The 18978-nt window shown below is 38.0% G+C and overlaps 1 protein-coding gene across 1 annotated transcript in view; it reads right to left on the bottom strand.

Annotated features, from left to right (window-relative positions):
- TH (tyrosine hydroxylase) overlaps positions 1-18631 on the bottom strand; it is a 28442-nt gene extending 9811 nt beyond the window's left edge. Inside the window, exons 1-5 of the mRNA XM_007424233.2 lie at positions 18542-18631; positions 8203-8409; positions 3249-3423; positions 2321-2409; positions 428-495 (exon numbers count right to left, since the gene is read on the bottom strand). Coding sequence (XP_007424295.1) covers positions 428-495; positions 2321-2409; positions 3249-3423; positions 8203-8409; positions 18542-18631 — 629 coding nt within the window. The remainder of the gene's footprint in view (positions 1-427; positions 496-2320; positions 2410-3248; positions 3424-8202; positions 8410-18541) is intronic.
- Positions 18632-18978: the final 347 nt, after the last annotated feature.

Here is an 18978-nt window from a genome sequence, read left to right as displayed (position 1 = left end):
ATAATTGTTCAGAAGATATATTCAACAAACAGCAAAAGTGAATGTGAAAAGACATCTCAGTTTAAAATTACAAAGGCAATATATGACCACATTATTCTTAACTGCATGTACTGAATTTTCAGAAAGAAGTTGATTTATTTCATTCCACATGAAATTTAGCCACAAATCTGAATTTCTTTCAGCTCCAAGAAGAGAGTAACCAACACTCTAATTCAAATTTGCAGGACTAGGTTGCGGTAATTTGATTCCAGTTTGAATGTGTGAATTGATTGGCAGAAATAGTATCACAGAGCTGGCAAACATGGAACACTGGAAGCAGGATGGAAGAGTGTAAAAGAGAAGAAGTGATGAAGCGGGAGAGGGGAAAAAAGTAAAACTATGTTTAGAGGTGCCCATAGGTAACAGTAGGCAATATGGCAAGTCTTACTGCTTATAGTGGAAAGCAATTTCTGCAATCATTTTCCTTCGCTCACGATATACTTGGTCAGAGAATCCCTTGGAGAAAAGAAAAAGATTATCTCAGTTTTTCACTGAACCGTACTATTGATGACAGTGCCAAATTCTTATTAAAGGTTGTTCAAGATGAAGAACCAAGAGTTCATTCCCTGTACCGTTTGTTTGCTTGCTTGTTTTTGCAAAGGTGTATTTCACATGCCTTATATTAGATCCCATACATTTTTAAAATTAATCCAGTGTCCCTTATGCAAAACACTTTAACGTATGGCACATACTGTACATTGGAGTCCTTGGGGTTCTCTGAGCTTGGTTCTTTTCTTGCAAACGTTTCGTTACCCAGTTAGGTAACATCTTCAGTGCTAGAATGGGATGGGGTTTGCTCTCTGTTATATACTGTGGCATGCCCTGCCAGTGTTGGGGAGGGGGGTTCTGGTAGTACCTTGATTAGGGTATTGTTTACCGCTCGGTTGTATATATATTACCCAGATAAGCAGAGATTAACACCAAGATTAACACCAGACAAACAATCAAGCAGTAAACAATACCCTAATCAAGGAACCACCAGAACCCCCCTCCCCCCAACACTGGCAGGGCATGCCACAGTATATAAGCAGAGAGCAAACCCCATCCCATTCTAGCACTGAAGATGTTACCTAGCCGGGTAACGAAATGTTTGCAAGGAAACAGCCAAGCTCAGAGAACCCCAAGGACTCCACAGTTCAACCCTGAGCTACACATATTCTCTTCTATTGATACTAGACATTAAAGTATGAACCTTGAATGAATGAATATGGATTATTCATTTAGGCTTTCAGTCTGTTATATTGAGTAAGACTATAACCATTAAAAGAAGCTAAGCAATATGCTAAATAAAAATAAATAAAATCAAGATTTTTGCTAGAAATACAATAAACATAAGAATATAAAAATAAACCTGCTGATCAGGCCAATGTCCATTTTAGTCCAACACTTTATTTCTTGTTGTGGCCAGCCAGATATATCTGAAGTTCTTGCAAGCAGGAAATTGAAACATATTCCTCTTCCATCATTGTTCCCTTGCATTTAGAGGCATTATGTTCCTAAGTCGGAGATAACACTAAATCTTCAGGACTTCAAGATTCAAGGATGTCTTCCATGAATTTGTCCAACCCACTTTTAAAGCCACCCAGATCATCATGTCTTGTGATACTGAATTCCATGGGTTAATTATGCACTGCTTTCTTTTGTCTGTTCTAAAACTCCTTCCAATCAGATACACTAAGTTACCCCTGGTTCTACTGTTTTAGAAAGGGAGAAAAACATCTGTCTAGTTTCTCCATCCCATGCATGATTGTATATATCTCAATTATGCTCCACTTAGTTGCCATTTTTCAAAGCAAAATGTCCAAAATATTCTAGAATTTTATCATAGGGAAGCTGTTCAAGATCACTGATCATTTTTGTTTACCTCTTTTGCACTTTTTCAACTGTGTCTACTAGAATTGATACAAAGGAATCCAGGGATGGAGGTACCATCTGTGTAAAAGCATTGCAATACTTGCAGTTTTATTTTTAGTCTCTTTGCTAGTGCTCCCTAGCATAGAATTTGCCTTTTTACCTTTGTCACAAACATACATGACCTCAAGGCAGACAATTTAGATCCCATCAGAGTACATATATGTGAAATTAGGATTTTTTTCTCAATTTGAATCACTTTACACTTACTTAAATTGCACTGCTGAGATCAATAAGAATGGGAATTTCTTATCTCATAAAATAGAATATTTAGGTTATCCTCACAAAGAAATAATTAAAATGGGTTCAGACAGAGAATTAAAGCATGTTTCAAGGAAGAAGATACATGAAAGCAAAATTGTTTACTTACTGGATGATCCAGATCCAAATCAGGGTCAAATTTGGTGACTAAATGGTGACATAGATCTAACTCCGAAATTTTTTTTGGAAACCAATGAACTGAAATCCAAAGGAAGAAAGAGGAAGTAAGGTGAAATTTAAGAAGAGGCTGGTTAATGCAAAGGCTACAAAGTGGTCTTAGTAAGATATGATGGGACTGAAGGGGTGGGGGAGTTTCCAATGTTACCTAAGGAGAGCAAAAGCAGAAATACAAAATAGTTGCTTCTGTTTATATGAGTGTTCCATGTACTGGATTTATCTGCTTTTAATGGTAATATCTCCTCTAGCATAACCTAATAACTATATGCAATTCTATAATCCTCTTTTATCCCCAATCCTTTACTGGAATGTAGATCAGACACAAATCTCTAGGTGAAAGGACCAATGTTTTTTATTGAATAATATGAAGAAACTCCAATGGAATAACAGAAGCTTTAATTTGGGCTTTTGTCACCTGCCCACCAGAAAGCAGACTGGGAATGGGTGGGCCTTGACCACTCCAATCCATCAGCATTGCTCAGTATTGGATGGTCTAGAATAACCTTCCCCAACTTGGTGCTATCCAGATGCATTTGATTTCAGATCTCATAATCCCAGCCAGCATAGACAAGACCATGCAGTTTTGGGGGTTAACAGAATTGCCATCCTTCAGGAAGTTCTGTAAGATCAGGGATGCAGTCCTCTGAATCTCAGTAAAATTAATACGATTTACCAGTTAAATTCACATGTCCAGAAATGTATGTGGAAAATTAGGTAACCCCTTGAAGAAAATAGATGTATATAGTTCTGAAAGTTTTGCTGAAGAATCAGAAGATTGCAATAAAGAAAGCACCTGAAAAGTGATCTATGAAATATCCCTTGCTCCTAATTCATTATCTAAACTACAAAGTCCTTCTTACACTTGTCTTCTTTTGTGCTCCTTACATCTTCTGACACCCTTTTAAGGGAACTGATAAGAGTGCTCAGCGCTGAGCAATGGAGTTCACATCGCACGAAGTATTCCAGATCAGGAGAACCCTCTTGCGCTTTCTTACAGGGCCTTGTTTCCAAATGATGAATTTTGGCTTCAAAGGTCTTTAGAGACAGAGAAAAGTAAAACAGTAACTGAGAAGAAAATAAGGGGATTTCCTCCCAGCTAAAACAAGGAATGACTATTGCATTAAAAACAAAAACAAAAAACTTTCAGTAAACTGGCTATTTCCCTTTTTTTAAAAAAATAGAATTTTTCAATACAATAGAAGTATTAAAAAATTAAAGGAAAAAAGAAGATAGAAGGAAAGAGAAGAAGGAAACAAGTGAAGAAAGAAAACAGAATTTTGACTTCAGCCCTTCTTTCTATCAAGTAATTGCCATCTTACTCTTTCCTCTCCCTCTTTCACCCTTTTTAATCCCCAAATCCATAAATCATCAGTTCAGTCCTTTCTTCTTTCAACAAAAGTCCATATAGGGCTTTTAGTCCTTTAAAAAGTCTCTATCATTTTTTCCCTGACAATGTAAATTGGCTATTCCAAATACAAAAGAGGAGTCTTATATAGCCACCCACCTCCAAAAAAGTAATGCAAAGAAATTTGCACTCATAGAATCTTAAAAATCAGATTTGAAATGAAACTACCATTCTTTGTATTAGGTATAATTACAGAATATAACAATTAAAATATCATAATTTATTAAGATACCTGCTCACAGCTGTGAGGACAAACTGCACAACATTAAAATAAAAACACACTGTAGTATCGACATCTGATAGGGAATTTAAACTTGGAGAATAAGCAGCAATGGCAAAACGAACAGTATAAATACATAATAGAAGTTTATCTAAATTCAAGTAAGAATGGCTTCCATATATACCATCACACAGCGAGGCAAATACAAACATTTCCAGTATGGTTTCTAAACTTTATTTTACTAAATACGGTAAATCGGTTGGAGTACAAAGGGGAAGTCAGAAATTAAATACTTATCTACACTAATTTAAGTAGGATTTTTTTTTCTTTTTCTCTTTTTTCTTTTAGCATTTATAAATAATACAGTGGAGATATTGGCACTAAGTTCAAAGAGACATACTTTTTTTATATCACAAAAACAAAGTAAAGTACTTTGTCTGGAACGGTTTATCTTTTATTAATGTTATACTGAACATTAATTGTATCACTTTAGTTTTCTTTGTCCATTTATTGATATTATCTCTTCCAAAACTATATCTTTGTTTAAATATTTTAAAAAAAGAAAAAAGAAAGGAGTCCTGAAAGGAAGTTTCCCCCTTATTATCCACTGATCATCAGCATGCATGCATTCGTACAGTGCTTCACACAACCTGTTAATGACCATATATGGAATGAGCTATAACATTTAACAAACTCCAAGAGCTCAAAGTGGTCTGCATAGAAAACTCCCTTGATTTTATCCTGAAACAGCAATGTTTTGAGGTAGGCTGGGCTGAGAGAGATTGGCCCCAAGCCACATAGTGATTTTGCATGACTAGGGTGGACGTGAACCTGAGTCTCCCAAGTCCCAGCCCTACACCCCTCAGCTTAACTTGGGGAAGAGAAGATTAAAGAGAGACAGGGCCACTGCCTTCAAAAAGTCACTAGAAGAGTTGCTGGGAGTTGAATGGCATATTATTATTATTATTATTATTATTATTATTATTATTATTATTATTATTCTGAAATCTGCCCCATAGAAGATGAAGCAGACATACAGTATCTCTTCTTAATCTTTAAAACAGGGCTACGTCCAATGGATGGGAATACCACAAAAGTGCATTTTGGCTAAATATTTAGAGAAATTTCAACATAATAGAGCTGCTATACAGTGGAGCAGACAATTGTAGGAAGTGGTGGCTCTCCTTCATTATAGGTAGTCCTTGCTGACCAATCATTCATTCAGCGACCATTCAAAGTTACGATGGTGCTGGAAAAGGAGATTTATGACTGATCCAGGAACTGATGTCATAAGTTGGGCATGGTCATGTGACATTTCACTTTACAATCACGTCACTTAGCAATAAAGTTGTCAGTCCTAATTGCAGTCGGTAAATGAGGACTACCTGTACGTGCATATAAATAAATGCTAGCCAGTCATCTGCCTGAAATACTGTAGTTAGACTCAATCAGATCACCTCTGAGGAATGTTCCAATTCTTAATGTGCTATGATTCTATCACACTCTTCTGTAGAAGGAGAAAATAGCAGGACAGTGCTTTCAGTCAACAGGTACACCATTTGTGCAAGCTATTGTTTCATGACAACTAGAAGCTATATGCTAAAAAGGTCCAGTTCAAAATGCAGTTCTGTCCTGAACACACTCAATAGCTTTAGCTCACCACTACCCTAGTTGCACTATAAGAGAATACAGATGTGCTAGACGAAGGATTTTTGTAACATTGGTGACGCAGCTTGAGAATAGCTAAAGCTATTAAATAATAATGAATGATACTTACTGTTACATCATATAATGAAATACTACTTTTATTAATATACTATTAATTCAATTATATCACATCATTACAAACATGTTAAGATTAATTAAAGTCTGGATATTTTCAAGACAGCTGCAACATTTTCCGTACAGTTTTTGAACAGCCTCAGCACTATGCTCTGGCCAAGGTGCTGAATGTAAAATGTCAAGAGAAGTGATTTGACGTCAAAGACAAATTCCTTTGGGAACTTCTGATTTGAACCTCTCAGCACTACTCCTGTGTAAGTATCGTTTTCCAGGAGAAGCACACTGGAAGGAAGGAATTAAACAGCCCCACAACCAGTTCTACAATCTTCTCATCCACAAAATCTTCACTAAGCCTAAGTTTACTGTCTGCGTAAAATGGATAAGGAAATAAGTAAGCTTTCTTATTTCCACTTTTTCATTCCTGAAAATCTATAAATCTGAATAGACAGAGTGTGATTTATTGATATTTCTTTGGATAGAATGGCAAGGAGTTCTAACTTCCAGTTATCTAACATACACACACACACACACACCAAATAACCCCCAGGTTACTGAAAAAAGACACTTAGGATGAAATCAGGCTTGACTTGTGTGAAAAGATTTATGAACTTGGTTCTATTTATTGATTACAATTCCTGGATTGAGAATGCCTCACCAAAATCCTTAATTCGTAGAATATGTCTTCCTACATGAATCTCTGTCCTGAATTCAGCTCTAATTGGTGTATCAGAATCTGAAGTCTTCCTGCTTCTGCCATAGATATTAAATTTCAGTGGTGCCAAATGTTTTAATTCATGCAAAATTCCTGCTCATACTCCCATATCTATGCTAATAAAAGGGTTTTTGCTGCTACTTCTTCAAGAGTTAAATTATCTCCTCCTTGGAGATTCAGTAGGGGAAAGGTTGGCATTTTTACTTAATCAGAGATAGACCAAGGGAACAGAAAGCAATGTCACAAATAAATTCAATTTAGCTCCATGTTTTGTAAATGCATTGTTTGAACGTGGGATGTAGAACAATCAATACCTCAGCATTAATCTGACAGATCTGATTGCATTACCGTTGCTTTAGTTGTATGTAATGTAAAACAGCAGAAGGAAACCAGCCTGCCCACTGCCTTTTTCATCAACAGGCAAATGTCATTACAACCGTCTGTTTTCATATCTTGTACCTGCAGTGCCAGAGGGATCGGAGAAATGAATCTTTCACTGTGGAAGCCTGGTGTGCATTGGTGTTTACTTTCCATATGCACCTTTTCATGATCAACCAAGAGAGCTTTTCAGCTCTGAAAATTTCTCTTGAAGGATCTCATTGCCCTTTAGAGAAATGTCCTTTAGTCTCGCAAACCTTTGCAAAATCAAATCTCTTTTGGAGGGTTATTATTAACTTTATTCAGTTGACTGTAAAATAATCTTAATGCACATCTGTGTGTGCACACACACACACACACGGAGTTCAATTATAAAAATACATACTGAAAGATAGGAGTCTTTCATAACAAATTACCTTTGGACCTTATCATAAGTACCTTCTGCAACATTTCTGAGCTTTTCATAAGAATTATGGAAACAGCAACTAAATTCTCCCCATCTCTGGTTTAGTTATGTTTGCCTTAAAGATACTGAGCTCACATTTTAGTACTTCAATTGTCTTTTCAGTTTGTTTAAACATTTTCCCACTTAAACCTGTGCTGTGTAATTATTTTTACATTTGGAATAGCCTGTTACAAAAAAATAGACAATGGTAATTTCTGGGCTACTGGCATTATTATTGTTGGTCGCACAGTCAGCCAGATGTTTAGACTGGATTTGGCATTTTTACCCACCTATCGAGTCCTTCCCAAGGACCTGGGATAGGCAGATGTTGTTTGATGATGTTAAAGGTATTGTCACAGGATGTAAGCTGTTCCAAGTAAACCTGCCTATTGCAATTGATTGATGGTCAGTCCGAAGACTAATTAAAGAAATTTTGACAAATTCTACCAGAACTGTGGCAGACTACTTAAAACAGGTTGTGCAGTTTAGGAACTGGATGTTCCATCAAAGTTTTCTAATTTCAAATCTTATCTTAAGTCATTCTCAGAACCTTAAGCTGGAATAATGTATCTTCTCTCTCTCTCTCTCTCTCTCTCTCTCTCTCTCTCTCTCTCTCTCTCTCTCTCTCTCTCTCTCTCTCTCTCTCTCTCTCTCTCTCTCTCACACACACACACACACACACACACACACAAGCATTATTGCTTTAGCTGCCAGCACTTGGTGGGGGAAATGTCTTTGTCCATCATGTCATAGTGCTATTCCTACCCACTTCTGTATCTTCAAGGTATTCCATATGGACCATTGTTCCTCCCAACTCACTGCAAACAGACATCTGTCCCCACTGAGCACCAAAGTCAAGGTCACCTCCTCACCTCAAAGATTTTAAGTGCACGAGATGGGAGTGAAGTCTTCCCTCCTTTGAGTGTGAAGAGAAGATTCAACATGGCTATCCCATCCTTCTCATCAAAGACAATCGTTTCAGTCAGTTCAGTAGCTTCAGCTGCAGCAGCTGCAGCAGCTTCTCTCTCCTTTCTGGCATCTTCAATAAGACTCTGTCGCCTACCAATGAATTGTGGAGACTGGACAAAGAGCACAAGAAAAGAAAATTTAACACAACCATGGAAAATGGTTCTTATCTGTACCCACTATAGGAATAATCAGCCAAATTCTGCTTCATCTAGCCCAAATATAATTATTTAATTAACCTTCTGGTATCCTTCTGGATAATATGCTAGGTTGGGAGTTGGGCACTGTGTTTCAGCAATGTCATTCCTATAGACATAATGTTTCAATCCCTGATGTGGGGGAGAAGAGGATAACCCCTGTCGGTCATACTCTCATCCCTACTTTTTAATATCTACATGAAGCCACTGGGCAATGTCATGAGGCAGCTTGAGGTGAAGAACTTCAACATGCTGATGATACCCAGATATGCATCACTACCTGAGGTTGGGCCAGAGAGGTTGTTGATGTCTTGACTCAGTGACTGGAGGTATTAAGGGACTGGGGATGGGGGGAACAAGTTATAATTAAATCCTGGCAAGACAGAGATGCTGTTTATCAGGAAGCCATCAGATTCTTGATTAACTGCAGTTATCATTGTGGATGGGATAGTATTCCCTCTGAAGGAGCAATTTTATATTTTGGGGTCATTCTAGACTCACATCTGCTACAAGATGGACAAGTGGAGGGCGCTGCTGGGGAGGGGTGGTTGTCCAACTTTGGTTAATGTGCCAGTTGCCACCCTATCCGGAGCAGGAGGCCCTGGCGACAATCACCCAGCCTAAACCATTGTTCTATGTAGGTCTGCCTTTGGAGACTACTAAGAAGCTACATTTGGCTTATAATCCAGCAGCCCATGTTCTAGCTGATTCATAGCATTGGTGTTGCAGGTACTGTCTTGGTAGCCAATGGACTTCCGAGTACATTTCAAATACTGGTCATCACCTATAAAGTCCAATGTATATATAATATATATTGGCACCTAGGAACCTACAGGACTGTCTACTTCAAGTAATGCCAACCCACCTAGTATGTGCCTCCTCATGAGGGATACTGAGGGTTCCCCCCATATGATATTCAGGGATGGGGAGCAGAAAACTATGTTTTCAGTATATGCTCCATCACAATGGAGAAGACCACTTTTTTATTGGGATGGCATCTTCCCTGATGCTTTTTAGGAAGGCAGTGAATAAATTGTTTTGAAGATAATTTAGTTCTTAATATTGCTGAGTTAGATGCTGGGGGAAGGGTGTATAATTTTTATCACAGCTTTAATATATTTGTATTGATTTTTTTTAATGTTTTTTAATGATTGTTGTGACTTTATGTGAACTGCCAAAAGCCTATACTGAGTTGGCAGAATACAAATGTTTCAACAGATAAACAAACAATACCTGTAATACACCATACATTGAAAACATTTTTGAAATATACAGAATGTTACATTATTTCAGGTTGTAAAATCTACAATGGCAATCAATTTCTTTAACATGCTGATGCTGATGTCAGAAGAAATAAATGGATTAGGATTAATAACTCTCAAATAATGGCAGTTAGGAAAGGGAAAAACTTTTTGGTGGGGTTGGTGGGGTTTCCTTTGTAATGCACTCTCCTATAATTTGCACTTCTCAGACTAAGGGATAAAGTTTGCTCCTGCACTTTTCCATATTTTAAAGCATTCTCTATTTTAAAAATGTCTTTTTGACATACAGAAAGAAAAGTGCTTCTTGAAATGCCCTGAAAAAAAAAATGAAACGAATGTATCAAATGTTTTATATTAGGTGAAATTACTTGAAATAAATAATCCATTGCCTACATACATTAGAAGGAACAAGCATGAAAATGTATATGAATTTTGGGGGCAGGAAGCAGAACAGAAATGGTCAGATTTACTCATCTCTATACACATAACCCCCCCCCCCCCCCGCCCCAATGCTGATTGCTGAGGACTTTGGATTTTCTTGCTGTTAAATACGGAGCACAGGAATTAGGGTTCTTTTCCTCAGTGGCACATAAGATGCTCACCTAGCCTCACCTCTGTTTAGCTTTTTTACCTTATACACAAATGCCATATGCAAGGCATTTACAAACTCTGAGGTTGTCTTTTGCGTCCTCAGACAAGGAAAGTTCTGGTCAGTGCTACTTAGATTAAGAAGAAACTAAGTATTCTCTTAGAACCACAATGTAATTATTTTTTCATTAAACAGAGTATGGGTTCAGTAAATCCCAACCTTAATAGGAGATATTACCTTAAATACATTTAAAAAAACAATACATTACTCTCTGTTTCTTAGAAATACACTGGGTGTTGTGCTTTAGATGGAGATTTCACACACGTTTACTCAAAAGTTTTTTAAAAATGTAAAAAGGAGTATGTATGCAGTTGTCTGTATTTTTATTTTAAAACGTGAGTGGAATTTTGCTCAGATTACTTCCATTGTCAGAAAAAAGGGAAGGCTTTAAAAAAAATAGCTGAATGCCCCCTCTCTTCTCAGTTCCCAATACTTCTTCTTGGCTTGGGGTACTGGAGAAAGTATTATTCATTTTATCCAGCTTTTGACATACACAACTGCAAGCTCTTTTTGCATGTTTCTATCTGCCGTTATTTTCCAAAGTGTGTTTGATCTTTTTGCTAATTGTTAACAAGTTTATAGCAGCAGCTTTGTAAGAGTTTGCCCCAAAGGGTGAGGTTGGCATCAATACAAGGAATATTCTCTTCTGACAAAGCAGCTCTTTTCCTAGTCATAAATCCCTGGATTGCACTGGTTCAGGGAGGCATAAGGAGTGAAAACCTCCATCTCAAATATAATCAGCCACCGCTGACATCAAGCAGCTTGCTGAGAAAGAGCCACCCGCTGGAAGAAAGGGCTACCCATCAATGCAACTCAGAAGGCTGCCTTTGGAAAGAGGACACTTTGCATTGGTCTTTTCACAGTGGACAGTGGCCTGTAAGACTCCCATCAGTAAGTTGAAATTTTCTTGGTTTATGTCTTTGCTTTTGGGAGTCACTTGGAAGAAAGGACAGAGCGGGGTTTTGAAATAGTTGCCTGGAAGCTTGCTCAGTAGTTTTCTCCCCCCCCCCCCCCGCCCCACCTCACCCCACCTCTCATCATCCAAATTTTTTTTAAAAATTCTGCACATCAGGGAGCAGCAATGATAGTGGAAGGAGAGTATAAATGCATAAAGAGCAGTTTTACCTGTTCAAAACCACATTCAACCCATGATTGTTGGTTTTCCAGCAAAATACCTTTGCCAAGCATACCACTAATATGATGTTATTTACTTACCATCTCTTCATTGTGCTAACTTTCAGAATGGGAAAATACATTTTGTGCAAGTTTAATATTCTGTAAAGAAGCAAATAAGCAGCTAACCCTAACATCGGCTTTCAAGCTTGGCTTTGTACTTGACTGTGGGGTTCAGTTCAACCCTATCCCCATTTCCATTTGCCACATCACCTTTCAATCATGATTTCATGCTGCTTCTTTGTAAAGATTTTCTCTAGCATGGAATGTTTTTTAAGAACTTCCACTTGTAACACAGGCAGCATTCAGCAGAACAGTACCCAAAGCCAGCTATATTTTTAGCCACAAGTTCTTGATAGCTCCTTATTCTCAAGCCAGCCATTTCCATTAGGCATTTTAAGAAGTGTAGACTTACCTAAAAGCATGAATGAATTGTCTATGCACCATTCCCATTTTCAAAGCCACATATGCAGAAGGGAATTTGTGATTTATAAAAGTATACTCTTGTTAGGCTCATCACTGTGTGTGGAATTGTTGTTAACATGCTGGAGTCAAAAGCAGGGCTAAAAGAAGGAAGGCCGAAGGCCGTTAGATGTTATTGAATAACAATGCCCAACAGCCTGAGCCCAGATGGTAATTAGAAAAGACTCCTCTGTTGGCCCTGGGATTTCTGCAGCCAACTCACATTGGGCTATAGACATTATAGTTGGATTACCATTTCTTCTTTCTTTCCTGCTTTGCAGCCCTATGAAAGGGTTTGTTTGCGGGCTGCATTTAAGCTGCCAGCGGAATCAAACCTATGACAGAGAGAGAGCCCTGGAGTTACCAGGTGTAGGTGTCATTTGCTTCCCTTGTAAATGGTAAACCACCACTGGCTGTACAGGGAAGTGCCCCACATTCTATGAAGTCATATGATGTCCTAGCCTTTGCCATGTCATGACTGATGGCTCCCTTGCAAGGATATCAAGGGGGCATCACCTGTTTCAAAAAGCATTAGAGTTGATACATCCTAGTGGAGTTGCCAAGAATGGTATGGAGGTGATTACTGAGGCTGATGTGTTTATTTCAATGTATATGGCTGCCCATCTCAAAACCATGACTCTGGGCAGCTAACAACACCATAAAAGGCACCATAAACAACAGCATAATAAATACATAACCAGTAGCTGAGACAAAAGCTCATAATGCTGACAAAATCAGCATTAACATAATAATTTCATGGGTTCTGCCATACATACCAACCCCCATGCATGGTGGCTGTTGTTTTATCACTACTACTTTGCCTTTCACTTAGCTGTTGGGACTCTCATGCAGCATTCACACAGCAGCTATCCACTTATGCATGTGCGAAGAAGCAGGCATAAGTCCACTAATCACTGGATGCAATTCTAGTAGCCACATTTTTATTCAATGTGTGAAGGGACCATGGACGCATATATATTTATCACTACCTTTAGGCCAAGCTTCCTGTTTCCATACTAATAAAACTAAAACATTTCACATACAATTATTAATACCAGTCCTCGGTATTGTGCATTTCTGCTTTCTTTAGCATTTGCAGAAATCAGAAGGTAAAGGATGCCACAAAATATTTCACTGTTTTTTTCTACCCTGATATGAGCTCTAATCTAAACAAAAAGGCTTTATGCAAGCCCAAGCAGGGTCTGTTAGAAGATTCATAACAAAAATGGCTAGCTTCATATTGACTCTTGATTTGCAAACTAGAGGTGTTAATTAGAAATCATGCCAAGTGGGTATCTGTGAGATATATTAAAAAGCAGATAGAGATCAAAATGCAGATATGAAGCATTTGAAAGAATTTCCATATGTTATGATAATATTAAATAGTGACTTAAAGGCTCACTCCCATGTTTATTTGCCTCTTTCCTATCATATAATACATCCTTACCCAACCTCATGCCTGATATATTTGATGGATTATAATCCCTATAATCCTCAACCAGCATCACTATTGGTTGATGAGCAGTCTGGGTTTGATAGTTGATAGCTGTAATTGATAGATGTAGACCAACTCAACTAGAAAGCATGAAGTTATGAAAGGTCAATGTGATAGAGCATGTCAAAGGAGAATGCTTATTATGTAGGGTCCTCACTATCCTCACACCAACATCTGCAGTTGCTGTAGAATGCATACAAAGAAACTGGTGAAGCACGATGTTAGAAACAATGGGAACATAGTTTTAGAAACCAATATATACCTACTTATCTGGAATAAATACTATTTATATAATTTACTTCTGAGTAAGCATATATAAGTGTGTTCATATGTTTATTGTGGTGCTGTTGTCTAATCTAAATCGTAATTCTGTAGTAAAAACTTCTGTTGATTTCTCTGTATAGTGCCTGCCATTCCCAAACTAATACCCTCCAAACTCCCAGGATCTTATTGGCCCTAAATGACTGGTTGTTCTGGGGATTGCAATCCTAAATTATCTAGAGGGTATTAGGTTGAGAAAAGCTGCTATATGGGGCTGTTGACTCATGGTTGATTTTTTGGTAACACTGCTACAGTTATTTAACTTGATGTGTTACAAGTCCAAGGCATAGGCAGAGTGAAATTTATTAACGTTAATGTTATTAGCAATAATGCAGATTATGTACAGGTGTTTTTTTTTTAAATGGAATAACCAACACATCTGTGGAGGAAGCCTTCAGTCACCAAAGGGAGGGAATGTTAGGGACAACTTTCAGGTCAAGGCTGCAGGATCCTTATGCAGACGCTCTTGCAGAATGATGTATTTCTTTTAAATTTTGGGAGAAGATCTCCTGTGAAAAACCTACTTTTTTCATCTATTAAGAATAAGATACACCTACCTTCTATCTCTCATTTTTTAAAATTTCCATCAGTGCTCAACAGCCAGTGATTTATCCATTGGTGACCATTTTTGCTAATGCAAACCAATTTCTGGAAGAGGAAAAAAAGGTCACTCTTCCATACTACACTACCTATCAGAAATAGTTTAATCTTGTTTGAAATGCAACTTGCTACATTAAATAACAAAGAGAGGATAATGAAAGCTGAAAGTGTTGGGTCTTGTTCCTAATAGTGCTTTTCTAGTTCATGATTTCAAGCTGATGTTTCATTATAGGTCATGCAATAGCCATCTGGGACCAAAAGACCTTTCCACCTGATTGTATAGCATTGCTTTCCTATTCAGCATTCAGGCAAAAGAAATTAAAGATAAATATGCTAACTTTAAGCCCCCCTCCTTTTTTTTTTTTTTTAGTGTGAGTTCAAGCAATGCCCTTGCGTCTACTGAATAAAAAAGCTGTGTTTTAAAAAGCAGTGAATCTAGAGTGCTTGGATCTAAGAGTTAGCTGGCTAGCTTCACATATGGATAAACCTTGGATCTTGCTGTCTCCTGAATGGTGGGACAGGCTTTATCGTTTTGCTTGTGCAGGCGAAGTGAAGTCCATTCTTTGCACAAAGGCAACAGTGAACATCACCAGTGGGATGGCAGTGTGGTATGCCTGGCACTTGACTGATCTTGCAAGATTTACTTCCTGACTGCAGACAGAGAAAGCAAAACAAAGTCAGGGCCACCCACGTCCCTAAAGCAAAGGAAGGCAATCTAGGATCCTTCTGATGTTTTGGACTACAGTTTCTACAGTTGCCTATGACTGGCTATACTAGCTGGGGTTAATGGAAGCTGAGATCCAGAATACTCTGAGGGTTCCACCTTGCTTATTCCTGCCCTAAACAAAATTTATTTGTTCTTTTGTCACATTTATATAGCCATCCATCTCACACGAAGTGACTCTGGGCTGCATACAAAATCATAAGGACTGTGCATTCAGCCAACACTGGTGCAAAGTTAGAATGAACAAATATTTTGCAGGACTAGAGACATTTTGAGAGCCAGTTTGGTGTAGTGATTAAGGCACCAGGCTAGAAACTGGGAGGCTGAGAGTTCTAGTCTCACCTTAGGCACAAAGCCAGCTGGGTGACTTTGGGCCAGTCACTCTCTCTCAGCCCTAGGAAGCAGGCAAGGGCAAACCACTTCCAAAAAACCTTGCCAAGAAAACTGCAGGGACTTGTCCAGGCAGTTGTCAGGAGTCATTCTGAAACTGACTCAAAGACACCCCCCAAAAAGAGAGAAAGACATTTTGAATTTAAGCTGAGTAAAACTGGCTAGCTGTGTCAGTTCAGTGAGTACAGTGAAATACAATTTCACCTCACAACAATTATTTCTCTAATTGAGACCTTGCATTAGAGAAGGGGACAGATTTTAAAAATCAAATCCACTTGCCTGACTTACTTCACAAGGTTGTTGTGAAGCTTGCATAAGGATAACCCATGTGCACCAACTGATCTCCTTGGAGGAACATCAGCAAAATCATTGATTTCTATTTCAGAATCTCTGGCAGAGATGGCTAATTGCTTTTCTTGACCCATTTTTCTTTTACCTTTCTATCTTTCTATGCTGGTGATAACAAAAAAGAAAAGTGATCTTAAAGTGTATGATTTTAAGATAAATAGCATTCATGATAACATAAAAAAAAAATATTCAGAGGCTGCATGAAATACAGAGAATTTCTCACCACCTGAAACTTAATTAGATATGCAGCTACACAGTTGCACTGACATAAGATTCAGCCTGGTTACTGAATTAAATCCATTTTGTGGATTTGCACAGCACATCTAGCCATAAACTAACTAAATGGGTTAGATTCATAGAACATGCTATGCCACAAAAAATAAAAACCTAACCAGGGTTAACATCAAGCTTAGCATGTTGTAGAAATGCATTTGCTGGAACTTCACTTGAACTATTTAAACTTCTGGTGGGAATACAGCCAGTATTTTACTGCAATGCCCTTGACTCCTGAAACAAATCCTCCCACCTTGGTGTTAACCCCTCCCTCATCCCTAAATATAGAATAATATGTGATCATGATTTTTCTTTGTATAATTTTTAAAGTAGCATGAAATCAAAACTGGAAGATGCTTTTTAAAGGGAGCGGCAGTAGAGAAACTGTCTAATCTTTTATTTAAATGTAACTAAAATGTTGTTTGCAATTTCTTTCCTACCATTCTCTTGTAAAAATCCTTTAAAAAGATATCTAAAGAGCTATTTCAGGATCATTTCTTTTAACCCAGTTTTGGATGTTTTGCAATGTTGACTCCCTGCCCCCTCCTGCCCGCCCCCCGAAATTACTTTGCTCTACTGAAAACTTGAAAACTTCTCTTAGATTTAAAAGCAAGCATTCCATTGTTTTTTTAAGGAAAACAAATCTAAAAATCCTTCCTCCTCAGGCATATTAATCTAGTTTCATAAATAATTTTGATTAAGGTCTTTTACTAATTAATTGAAAAAATGTAGGAGAATGAGTGATTTCGGTTGAAAGCTGAAAGCACTGTTACTTGAAGAACTTAATACATTGATACAATCAATGAACTTTTCTTCACTGAAGTGACTTTTCTACTCGGGATCAGTAGCAGTGTGGGTCTAGAGTAAGTGTGAAACTGTTAACTCAAAGAAAAATCCACTAGGGCCTTGTTTTGCCCACGGTCCACAGAATTGAGAGTTAAAACTCATATTCATTTCATTGGGAGCCATTCAGAATATATTCTATTGGAGGAAGTATAATAGTGATAGGGAATCAACTTTTATTTAAACAAACAGTTTCTCCTTCAGATTCTAACATCCAGTAGCCAAACTATATTATTTTTTGTGACTGTTTCTAAAGAATAACCATGATAAGTTCTTTGTTTCAGGACCATGAAGGGTGTTGCCTTCATCTTTTCTTCCTGCACAAATAATCCTCATAGCGAAACTCATATTTGCTGCACAGTGCAAGGTTCTGTTGGCATCAACCACAGGTTTCTTTCTGTGGTGAAATGCCATTTTTTGGGAGATGGGGCAATTGTTATTGGGTCTGTAATACAGCAACGAAGTATTCTCTGCTAAACATTGAAGCCCTGTAGAAATGTAACCAAGAAAGCAAGAAAAATGTAATCAGTGGTGTTTTATGCTCAAGCTGCAAAGTAGAATAGTTTATCTGACATCTTCACAGCTATTCCAGGTTAATCAACCAGAACACTCAGAAGGTTGGTTCACGAACTTGCACATATATGGAATACTTGATTCCTATATACTTGATGACGGGCAGCTAAAAATGTGAAGTAAATTAGAAATAAGAGATTTACCTTTGATGCTAGAAGTGCAGTGGTCACACATCCACAAAGTCATTGTTTAATTCAGTAGTTAACAAAGAATGTGCATGTTTTTTCTCTGGGAATCAGTTAATATATATAGCTAGCAATGTCTATAAAACTTTGATGCAGTCTGGTATAGTTACATCAAGTCTCGGGGGGAGTTATAACCTTCACTCTGGCATATCTACTAGTTGCAAAATGCAGACTTAACTCAGATGCTGCAGTAAGGAAAAATTCAGTTCAATATTGAATTCAGATTCAATGTTACAAAGCAGGTAGTAAGAATTTGCCGTTGGCTATGCATCACCATTCTCTCATGCAAAAACAAACAAACAAATAAACAAACAAAGCAAGGCACAGATTTGCACCAAATTTCTACTGAACTAAAGTATTATAAAACTCTAATGCTAGGCAATAAAAAGATCTGCAGAGCAACTCAGACTTAGGTAATATAGTAGTAAAAGAAAGCCCCTTGTCATCATTCTCGTTTTACCCTAGCTCTTACTGTGATCCCACATTTTTGCCATTTTATAATATTTTTGTTACCCCCCTCACTTTTTCTTCTATAAATGGCATGTTTTTTTCTAGGCAGCTGCATTCATCTTTGGTAATAACAATTAGCACCAACATTTCTAAGGACTGATCTGCCTAGCTTTGAAATGCTTCCGCAATAGAATGATGCTCATGATACGACGAAGTTAGGTTTCTCTTCCTTCCCTACATTTGTCTGTCTCTGCAAATCAACATCTCATCTTGGGGAAGGATGAAAGAGTCTTTGCTTACCATGATGGCCTCCGCTTGTTTAGAGTCCAGCTCAGATACTGCCCGCCGGAAGCCTTTGGCTGAAGAACTGGAAGTGTTTGGAGTTGGCATCCTTGCTGATGAACTGGCTTAGCTTCCAGCACTGCTTTCCCTTCTTATTCTGGGTTTTAATAGGGCAGGCCTGACGTCAAAGACCCTCTCTGATCCCCCTCTATCCACCTCCCTCCCTTCAGCCTCAGGGAGAGAAAAGAGGAGGAGGGAAGAGATGCGGAGGAAAAAAGCACTTGTGTCCCATTAAATGTAATTGCCACAAAGATGACAGGCACCAGCTCCTGCAAACTCACACTTGGCTCCCTGGCACCCCAAAGTATTTGCTCAGCTCAGTTATTTACCCTGGGTTTTTACTACCGCTTCCTCTAGCCGTATGCACACTGAGTATTCCCAATGAATTGCCTGTT

This window comes from Python bivittatus, unplaced genomic scaffold (assembly GCF_059951505.1).
Source record: "Python bivittatus isolate LINGU-HERP-01145 unplaced genomic scaffold, Pbiv_v1 ctg000480_np1212, whole genome shotgun sequence".
NCBI lineage: Eukaryota > Metazoa > Chordata > Lepidosauria > Squamata > Pythonidae > Python > Python bivittatus.
Note: the sequence above shows the minus strand (reverse complement) of the source record. Positions and strands in the feature narration are given on the sequence as shown.